This window comes from Achroia grisella, unplaced genomic scaffold, assembly GCF_030625045.1.
Source record: "Achroia grisella isolate CSIRO2021 unplaced genomic scaffold, CSIRO_AGI_Agris_v1 utg45682, whole genome shotgun sequence".
Taxonomy (NCBI): domain Eukaryota; kingdom Metazoa; phylum Arthropoda; class Insecta; order Lepidoptera; family Pyralidae; genus Achroia; species Achroia grisella.
This window is the reverse complement of record NW_026712868.1, coordinates 26,533-37,995: the sequence shown is the minus strand read 5'-3', so window position 1 is coordinate 37,995 and position 11,463 is coordinate 26,533. Positions and strand designations below refer to the sequence as shown.

At 30.6% G+C, this 11,463-nt stretch overlaps 1 protein-coding gene across 1 annotated transcript; it reads left to right on the top strand.

The window, feature by feature from the left end:
• Positions 1-1,837: 1,837 nt before the first annotated feature.
• Positions 1,838-8,982, top strand: LOC131845169 (uncharacterized). The gene is made up of 4 exons (XM_059194204.1): positions 1,838-1,967; positions 6,317-6,474; positions 7,658-7,774; positions 8,644-8,982. Exons 1-4 carry the CDS (start codon positions 1,838-1,840, stop codon positions 8,737-8,739), a joined length of 501 nt encoding a protein of 166 aa, XP_059050187.1. The 3' UTR covers positions 8,740-8,982.
• The last annotated feature ends 2,481 nt before the right edge of the window (positions 8,983-11,463 follow it).

Genomic DNA, 11,463 nt, shown 5'->3' with positions numbered 1-11,463 from the left:
TTCATTATTTTTAAAAAATATTATTGTAAATTGTGTGAAAAGGTTTTGTTTGAGACAAATAAAAATTATTATTATTATATGAGTACATACACCAAAATAACATTTGTTACATTTTTTGTCAGTGTCTGTTTTGATTTGTTTTGTTCTGACTAATCTCTGAAATCGCTGGACCGATTTTGACGGTTTTCTTTGGCACGTAGCTGATGTAATAAGGATAACCTATGACCTTTTTATTTAGAAAAATAAAGTTAAATTCACGCGGACTAAGGCGCGGGTACAGTTAGTTACTAATATAATAAATATATTCATAAACGATTCATTTATTCCTTATATTACACCATTCTGTACTGTCTCTCTCTTTTGAACTTAGAATTATACCATAAATATATAACTTACCATTGAGGAATTTATTTTTACAATTGTGAAAGCAATATCTACAGCTAATAAATATTATAGAATTAAGAAGACATTAAGAAACGTAAACGTAAACAATACATTTAGTTCTAAAAGGAAGAAACAGACAGACACTTTTCTGAATTTTTAATCTGAAATTCATAATTATTTACTAATCATAACATCATATATACTTTATAATTTTCTTTTTGTTTTAGAAACAACGAAAGGAATCACAATATCGAGGAGATGACATTAATTATAGTTGTTTTCAGGGTAATCATTCTGATAGTAAAATATATTGGAATCAGACCAAGATAATGAACAAGGACAAAGAATTAGGTTTGCATCTGCATCTTCTAATCATTTTTAATAAAATGTTAAGTGTAATTGGCAATCAGCATAATCTGTATGTTTTTTATTAACAATAATGGAATTAATAAACCTTGCGTTTATGGTGTGTACAATGACACGGCCTCAATAAAGGATTAAAGAATGAGGATAAAGTCAGGTCGCCAACGTCTTTGTAATGATTTAACTAGAAATTCAACATAATGGTGTTTAGGGGAGCCGCATGTAAATCAACCTAATAATATTTATTGTTAATAATAAAACTAATTTCCTCCTTATATATCAGCCATATATCATATAAATCCTTATTAAGTTGCAATAACTTATAGGTACCTATTATTATGTTATACTGATAAGTCTTTATGTACTAATAGGGAATATAATAAGTAACAACACGACTGCTTTACACTGTGCTTATTAACAGACAAGATGGACGACCGTCTGCGAAACGCCCTTACAACTTTATGAGACCTTCATGACTACTAACCCATATGGAGTTGAGAGAGTCATTGTCAATTGTCGATATCATGATGAATCCAAAACATGACATAATTTCACTGAATCAACAAACAGCAGAGGGCACGAATACCATACCATCTAAAATATCGGTATAATCAAGTCCAATGTAGCAGGGATCGAACCTACCGCCGTCTCTTGTTTTAATTGCTTAGGTAGACTATACAAAGTCGTCTGCATGCGCATGCTGGTCTCACCTATTGTAGCCTGCAAGCAGGGACATTACATGGGTATGAATTTATGATTCCTCATCTGTCTTCCGAAATAGCAACGCATGATTTTGCCATGGGCGTTATTATGGTGACATGATATTAGTAGTGCTAATACTAATTCTCATGTTGGCCGACAGCATATTACTCCTATCCGTTTCATACAAAAAAATGGTTATTAATCACTGTTTTCATCACCGGACTAACAGAGTCAAACAGAAATAAAAAGATATATATATGGAATAAATGTATATCAACTCCACATTCGATCTCACTAGCTTTCTGTTTATGTCGGGTTGTCACCACTCTATTGTCTAAAACATTTGTCAATGATAAATAATAATTTATTTATTTAAATAACATACATTATGTTAACATCTCTTCTAGAACTCTTGGGATCCAAATCAAGTTCGGGTTACGCCTTTAATTACACGGGGAAAGTGTACGAATTCGATAATAATACAATCATGAATTGCTACAGAGAACATGAATCGGAAAGTATGCTTCCGTTCTTAAAGAAATAAAAAAGATATATGTCAAGCCAGGTGCATTCGTATCTAAATTGATATAAAGGCGGAATTTTATTAATAAGAATATATACCTAAGTGTTTGTATGTTGAGCGTTCATCTCATACAACTGTCGTCGCTCATACAACTACATATCACACACCTAGCAAAATACTGGATTGACTAAAAAATTATATTAAACTTTAACATCAATGTAATGTCAATTTAAAAAATGGGTTAATCCAATATCATACTAGGTGTGTAATATGTACATATATACGTATGTATGTATGTATAAAAAATCAAATTCACAGTATTCGTAATCTCTAAACTTCATTCTTATTATGCTTAGGCTTAGGTAATTATTCTAAATAAGGCATGGGGTTGTTACTATCATTCCTTAATTTTTTTTTCGGAATGTTTATACCTGTCTACTTATAATACATATATATCGTACACGACCTCTGTAACATAGTACTGTACCTTCGAGGTGTCTAGTCTATTACTGATTGAGTTGTATGGTGTAGTTTGCATTGATATATAGAACCACCACAGATGTAGAGATGTCGTGATATATACAACAGTTTTGTTATCTGAGTTACACCCTTTCCAGAGAATGAGGATTAAATCTTATCACACTTATTAAATCGTGGCAATTTCAAAAGGAGTTTATCAGAATAGAGCCCCTAATACCAATTAGTAACGAACCGTGCGTGTGGAGGAGCTACAGGAAATATATTATACTGCACGGATGGAAGGACTGGTTTTCATGGCAATAATTATTAATTATGTACATATATGATATTCATTTCAGTACAGGAATATATATATATTATTACAATTACAATGTGAGCTGTAATAGTAGTACTCACTGGCTGCATATTAATGGTAAGTCATATATCAAGCGCCACTAAAGTTGAACTTCGACTGATTGATTGATTGTAACAATCATGAGAAAAATCATATCTATACAGTTTGAAAATTATGGGCATTTTATAATATTTGTTCTAACTTGACTTTTTCGTTTATTGTGGTTAATTTTTATTATTTTTTCAATTTAACTTTTAGAAAAATTGGGGCCATTATGTCATTATTTTTGACTGTGGTTCTAAAAATATTATTTAGGGTTACGATTCCAAAGTTTAAATGAACAAAAATATGTGTTAATTAACCTATTGTGGTAATACCAAAATAAGAATATTTACATATAAAATTCTATTAATATATCTATATATTAATTATACCAATACTAAATGGATTTATATTATTTTGTTTCATTTCCGCTACAATTAGCATGTATGAGACCACACATATTCAATGCGGAAACCTGACTCCTTGAAACCTAAAGGCCTAAGGACCGTCGCAATCTAATAATTATTAAATTCCGACCGTTATTGAATCTACACCCATATTACAATATTAGTTACAATGTATAAAGTAGTGTAATAGCAAAATAACACCTAATTCGATAAAATAAATATTAAGTTGCAACATATTATTATTTACAGATAAAAATGAGATATTACAAGTATCAAAGATGCCAGCAAAACTGATGTACAATTCTTACATTTAAACAAGACACATTACAACTCAAAATTAATGTATTCAATTTAAATGTTCTTCACCGCAACAAATAATGGTACAGTGTGCATAAGAAATGTTACGGCCGTAACTAATCTTTAAAGAAGATAGTAAGTATCTAATTAAAATGTTAATGATGATATCATAGTAATACACGTGGAAGTTTAAATCGATTACTTCCATTTTCTGATTGGAGACACAAATGTTCAGACAAATTTATTAGAAACGTATAGATACAATAAGGAATAACAACGTACAACCTATACATTTCATCTATACATATAAATAAAATTGGAGTGTCTGTTTGTAATATTGAAATAACCGTTTTTTACTACATGCATATGAATACAGTACATACACCAAAACAACATTTTTGTTCCGGCTACCTGCCAAAAAAGTCCCATCAAAATCGGTCCAGCCATTTCAGAGACCGGAACAAACAGACCGACAGACAGACAGACATAAATTTTTCTCCAACTTTTCGCAATCGAAGACGTAAATCGTATTCCGGGGTAAGCTCAGGAGAGTAATGTGGAGGAGGGTTTTTCAGTTTTATCAGTGATTTGCCGGAGGTAGTCACTACGGCGTCCTGTCTGTTGTTTGCAGACGACTTAAAGTTATTTTTAAAAATTACCAATTTCTCTGATTGTGAGCTCCTTCAGAATGATATAAACAATATCTTTGAGTGGTGTGAAAAAAATCCCTTGATGTTCAGTGACACCAAATGTTCACTTGTAACATTTAGTTGGAATGTGAACACCTATAGGCATAATTATCAGTTAGGTAATACACTGCTAAATGTGTGTCTATATGAGAAACCTGGAATAATTCTTTTTAATATTATATATATGTTGATAACTTCCTGAATAATGTTTAGATCTATATATATTTAAGTTTGTTATGCAATCTAAAATTCATTCTTTTATAACTGGATTTGTATACTTTGTTAGCAGGCAGAACCAACTTAATATGCTTATCGGACAACTCATACTTGTATTAAAATACTATTTAGATGTCTTAGATTGCAGTAATATTAGATAAAGGATAACAGAATAGCAGAGAGCCGTTTTCGTCTCATCATTAGTTTTAAATTATATTATTGTATGGGTTGTATTGTGTGAAAATATATACTTGGTGAGAAACTGCAAAATAAAATAACGATATGTATTATTATTAGTTAATAACATAATAAATACGTTCGACATACACCAATAATATATTGTTACATTTTTTCAGTTGTCTGTTTTGATTTGTGGGATATGACACTGACTAATCTCTAAATCGGTGGATTGATTTTGATGGGATTTTCTTTGTAGTCAAAGTAGATGATGTAATAAAATGTAACCAAATTCGTTAAGTTAAAAAATCAATTAAAGTGTTCCATAAGAGCGCGGGTTACCAGTTACGTTTTTTCAATATAATAAATATATTCATAAAATTAATTTATGTTCCTGGAACTATTATAATTTTGAGCTGGCCTCTCTTTAAAAATGACGATTTTTGGACATTAATATCTAAATCAACAGTTTGAGATATTATGAAATTATATTCCAAGATCTATATGAACCAAATTTGACTTTGTGTGAATTTGCTGGAGTTTCGAGGATGGCAGTTCATTTTTACAGTATGTTAAAGCAAGATTAGGTATTATTATTATTATTGTTTTTTCTGTCTTTGGTTTAAGTGTAATTAGTGTATATGTATGTAATTAGTGTTTATAATAGTATGTATTTGTATATTATCTTCCTAAGTTGACCATATTGGGAGACTGTAAACTCACTTAGTATGACATAAATAAATAAATTGTAAAAAATGGTTTTTTGGTATACATGTACCGTAATTATATTCATATGCATGTAGTAAAAAACGGTTATTTCAATATTACAAACAGACACTCCAATTTTATTTATATGTATAGATTAGGAACACACCCTTAGATGTTGCAAAGAGGCGCCCATTTCGTCTCTAATTTTGTCATTTACTTGAAAGTGACAAAATCACAATATACTCTACTGTTATAAAACTGTTACATTTTTTTTATAGTTTATGGTCTAATTAATAGTTAAGGACAAGGCAAACTCAGTATAAACAATTATTTTGTTTATATTGTTTAGACTGTGGGGTAAACAAAATTGATGATTTCTTTCTCTAATATTAGTTACTCCGCTTTATTTAACAATTATTAGAATATTATTTTAATATTTCCAAAATTTGTTGTTGTCTAGATGCCACCCACAGTGGACAACCGATCTATGTAATGCATGGGAAAGAGACTCTCAAACAGGTATCAATCTATATCGGAAAGAAATTTTAATATAAGTTAAGGATAGTGATGAAAATAATAATAAATCTGACAAAATGTTTCTACTAAAAGTTGTAGAGAAAAAACTTCTACACAAAACAGATACTAGACTAACAAGAGAAGTGTGTGGCATATACACAATATACAATCTGTAATGTTCACGGTACAGTACAGTCCCCTAAACTAACACGGTATATTAGTTCCGCATTCTTAAAACGCTATTTACCTAGCAGACAGATAGTGGATTTCAATTCATCCATATTTAATTAACATAATCTGTGTAAATTTCTTATTAATTGCACAATCCAATTGTACGTCAAACTTAAAATATTTTTACGATGTCACTAAAAAGATTTTACGATTTTATTGAAATTTTAACTCTTTAAATCAATGCACACGAATAATTTAATTTCAAACACAATTAATCATAAATTACAAATAAACAATCTAATTTCAGACGGTAAAAATAATATTGAAGATAATGAAGAAAGCAACATTGTAATACCCGTGATATCTACAGCAATTGTATTATTACTATTATTAATAATATTGTTTTTGTATTGGAAGTCTAAATCGCAATCAGGGAGGAATGATTCAAACCAAGAAAACCTTTACGTATGTTGTTTATTTATTTATGTATATTTCAGCCGGATATTCTTCCATATTATGTTAGTAAACTTATAATCTATGTTAGTGAATGGATATTAAAATTGAGCATCATACATATGTTAAAAATGTATATATATTCCTCACCTCACTGCAATCCAATTGTAACCAGTGGACAATCCAATATACTTGCTCCATTTGTTAGGAGGCTATTTGCGCTCCACCGAAATCTACGCATCAGTTATCAATTATTTTGCTCATTATGGCTTGAAAGCATTTTGCAAACATCCTTGATGTGTAACAGTACCAGGGAATCGTCAACAATATCCTAAACTCATTATTACCTATATTGTACGCGAAGTGCCCTTTGTGTATACCTAAACTTTAATTTTTTTTACCAAAATTTATTAATAATTTATTTATTTATTATCTATTATATAACTAGTCAAATACAATGGAAAGTTCTAATGCAGTTGCAGAAACAGATACTTCGATCAACATAGCACTTGACCGTATCCTGGAGAGCCATAATGGCAGTCTCGGGCGACAATCCTGGCTCAAAACAAATTGCGTATCGTATATATTCAATTATTTACGTACTGATGTCTCAAGGACCTTCGCATCAAAACGAGCCTACCTATATCATAATTATACGTACATTATTTAGTTAAATATCTAATAGATACGAGTGTATACTATATACATTATATCCTTGGATGTGGAGTTACTGGTGGTACTTCAAGAGAAATAAAAATTTCCACTACAGTGGACAACATTAGAATCCTAAATGACAACAGACAACAACTGACAAATCATCAACTGACAACAAGCGTTGTATATGATAATAACAATATAATGCATTTACATTATATTGTTATTATCATATACAACGCAGTTGATGATATGTTTTTACATAGATTTATTGTGCTCGCCCTTTTTCAGAGTTCGCTACCTAGATCCGTTAGGGACAAGAATTGAAGGAATAGGAGCGATGGTTTTTATCTCCTCAGGATATAGAACAAACTTTCCAAAGGAAATATTACGTTTATATATGAGTGGGCTACAACAGGGTGTAGTGGCGTTTACTCTTCAGTATGGAAAATCTGCAGATTTTTATTGTGCAACATTACATGTAAATACTGTTTAAATATAATGTTTAACTACGTGTTTATATGTAAACATTTTTTTCTAGGCGACTCCTAACGTACTGTATGCTGATTTACAAGAAATGAATGCATCAACGAATACCCAACTTAAAAAAGATGACTCGCCCTATTCAGAAATTATTGGCATTTTGGAACCTAAACGCGTAAGCTACATTAAGTGTTTATTATGTGACCAAGCTGTAGAACTGATTATTTCATGAAATAGTCGAATACTTAATTCACTGAAATTCATTTAAATTGTTGTTTTTTTTTTCGAATTATTCCAATCCTGTTGGTTGTAGCTGGCCTTGAAAGCATTATCGGACCTAAATAGGAGGTTATGTTTAGTCCGAGATCACTGTCGGTATGATCCCCATTGGAATGGGCAGGAGATAAATATAAGGGGGTTAAAGGATTCATCGATTCAGTTATGATATATCTAAATATGATACATAGGTATTTTAATATTCTTTGTCCCTTTTTTCGACGTATCATAACAGTTGCAGATAAGAACAATTTAAAATTGCATAATATCTATAAATTGAAAGGAAAATTATAATTATATGTGCCGTGATTTCGTCGGAGTGGCTCCGACGAAATCACGGATAAAGATTGGTAAATTAATAGATTTGTCGATGAAAACAATGTTGGCCTTATTGTTTTTCACCACCAATCGATTTAATTTTCGATTTATTGACCACAAACAGCACTAATATTATGATTTAAATGTTTTAACGAGCTTACCGTAATATTATGTTACGTTCGAATTCTAATAGTATTTATTTTCATTTATGTACTTACAATTAGCAAACAAGCTGACTGATGGTAAGTGGTAACCGTCGAACATGAACAGTACTAAGGACATCGCATTATGGTAAAGATTAAAGTAGATCTGTATGCCAATTCCATATAAATTCGTTTAGCGATTTTTACGTATTAAGTAAGAAACAATCAAACATACAAACTTTCAAGTTTATTATATTAGTAGGATATGTCCCGGCTTATCTTTATAAAATTTTGTTTCTTTGTATAGAAAGAAGAAGTTCACTACGAAGAAATACAAATGAATAGTCAAAATAGCAAAAAAGAAAAGGTTGTATATTCAGAAGTATCTAACAAAGGATGCTAGCATTCCATTGTTATTAATATTCATTGCTCTGCAGGCTACACTGGTTACGCAGTCCACGCTGCTAGATTTCTTTATTCACATCCCTGAAGTTTAGCTGTATCAATTTTCAAAAACAACTTAGAGATCTATTGTTACTATGAGCGTGTATTGTTTACTCAATTACTTTATTTGTTGTTATAAAAAAATGGTATATTACGCTATATAAACTAGCCCTAGTGTATGCAGTCAAACGTATACATTTTTCGTGTGATTTTAGTGTAGATTGTAACCATTTTAAGGAATTTTATTTTCTCTGAAAAAAGAGTAAAAGTTTCCCTCTCCCGTACTCGTAGAAACGGATCTGTAATTTTTTAATTATTCTTAGTCATTTTTTATTTACGTGAACTGTGAACTTTTATTCACGTATAATTATTTGGTTAATTGTCAACAAATACTAAATCTATAATGATTTTGTTTTTTTACATAAGTTACTTTTAAGAATTATTTATATTATAAATTGGCCTACTGCCGAACAAAGTAACAAGAAATATATTTATAAAAATATTTATAAGGGACTGTAGAATTCGTATAATATAATTATAAAATATTATTATGTAATAAAGATAATTATAAGAATATTCACAAGGGACTGTAGAGTTCACAAATACAATTTATATAGAAACAGAGATAAAAACAATTTGTATGTAAATCTAATTTACTACAATTTCATTGTATGTTAGTAATAAGTAAAATTTAATCATTAGGCTAAACACAAAAATAAATACATATATTCTATACATGTTGTATATTTTATTTATTCAAAAACAAAACACTATTCATTGTGTAATCTCGACCATAATTAATAAACTAATAATTAAAACAAATTAATTTAATATTCAGTAAGACAAATATTAAAGAAGAACAATAATATCCTAATAACAATTTGATCAGAGACTTCATTATCATTACATAGTATAAAACAAAGTCGCTGTCGCGGTCTGTCCGTCCGTATGTATGCTTAAATCTTTTTTGTTTTTTTTTTAATAGATAGAGTAATTCAATGGGATGGTTTATATGATAACAATTTGATCACAGACTTTAACAATAAACAAAAAAGTATACATAGTGTGTGTCAAATAGGTACATGTATGTAATGTTTTTTATTAATCCCCCTCCCTATCGAACGCTCAACTAGACCAGACGTGTAGTTAGTTGTGTCGCTTAATAATTATTTTAAATAAACATAATAAAATCAGTGGTCAAGTACTAGGACCGCAGTCATCTATCGAAGATATAAGACAGAGACAACACAAGTGAAACAAATAGTGAGCCACTGCTTCTGCGCCGAGTATTGAATGCGTAACGGGGGCTACTACAGAAACTGTGAATTTAGAATTTTTTTTTTTTTGTCCTAACATATTTTAATCAGAAAATATGCCTAGAGTACAAAGAACTCCTCCGCTTGGAACACCTATGCAAGGCTGTTCATCAGAATCTGACGCATTGACTTCTGAAGGTAAAAACACTGAATTGACTATTAAGCGACAAAAAAGAAGAAGAGACTCTCCTGGAACATCTGAAGAAATAGGTCTGCTGAAAAGCGATATGATGGCTATGTTGAATAAGTGGAAATCAGGTCAAGAGGACACGATGGAGAAACTATGTTCAACAATGACTGAAGTAAAAGCTGATGTTTGTAAAATGAAAACATCCCAAGATGAACTAGTCAAGTCAATTGAATATATGACACAACAGTATGATGATATGCACCACAGAATGTTATCCCTTGAACGAGAACGCAAAGAGCAAACGGAATACATTCAATCACTTGAAACTAAAGTTGAAGACTTACAAAGAATGCAAAAATCATCTCAAATTGAAATCAGAAACGTTCACTCAACTAAACTAAAAACCAAACAGGATTTGTGTTCATATGTGGAAAGCTGTTGCAAAGCCCTGACAGTACCTACAAAACCTTCTGAAATAAGAGACGTATATAAATACAAGGATAAGAACGGAAGCCAGACTATTGTGACTGAATTCTCCTCCGTTTTTACTAAAGACAAAATTATCGATGCTGTAAGAGAATACAATGTAAGATCCCCGAATGAGAAATTCAACTCGGCTGCAATAGACATCCATGATGGACCTAAAGTTCCGATATATATTTCAGAAAGTCTTACAAATAAAACTAAAAGACTCCTTTTCCTTGCTAGGGGTATAGCAAGGACATCTGAGTATAAATTTTGTTGGACGCGCAGAGGCCGGGTATTTCTACGAAAAGAAGTTGGTAGCCCTTCAATTGAAGTGAAGAATGAGACTGACCTACAGGATATAAAGGCTTCAATGAAATGACTATCCTTAAGTATAATGTATTTTTTCTAGTCATTTTTTTATATACATAGATTAATTATTGTAGATCTTAAATTTAGTCTAATTTATTTGATGGTAAATCCTAGAAATTCTTTTTATTGCCGCGGGAGTTATGTTAAATTTTGTAAACTAGAGTATTGCAAAGCATATTTATACTGTTGTAACGACAATCCAAAGATAGGGCTCAAACAATGGACCTATCTAAGATATAAGGTAAATCACACAGTACCACTTCTTAACAATTTTAAAATTCGCTTCTCCAATTAATGAATTATTAACTAATATTGACCAAATCTCCACTGGTGAGTCTTATTTATGTAGTCCAGAACTCTACTCAACTTATAGTTCTAGTACACATTTAAAAATAATGAC

Excerpts from the sequence above, each read along its gene's own strand:
- LOC131845169 (XM_059194204.1), top strand. The coding sequence starts at position 1,838 with ATGTTAACATCTCTTCTAGAACTCTTGGGATCCAAATCAAGTTCGGGT. Across the intron at positions 6,475-7,657 it reads CAAACCAAGAAAACCTTTAC|GCGACTCCTAACGTACTGTA; the intron begins GTATGTTGTTTA and ends ATTTTTTTCTAG. Across the intron at positions 7,775-8,643 it reads GCATTTTGGAACCTAAACGC|AAAGAAGAAGTTCACTACGA; the intron begins GTAAGCTACATT and ends TTCTTTGTATAG.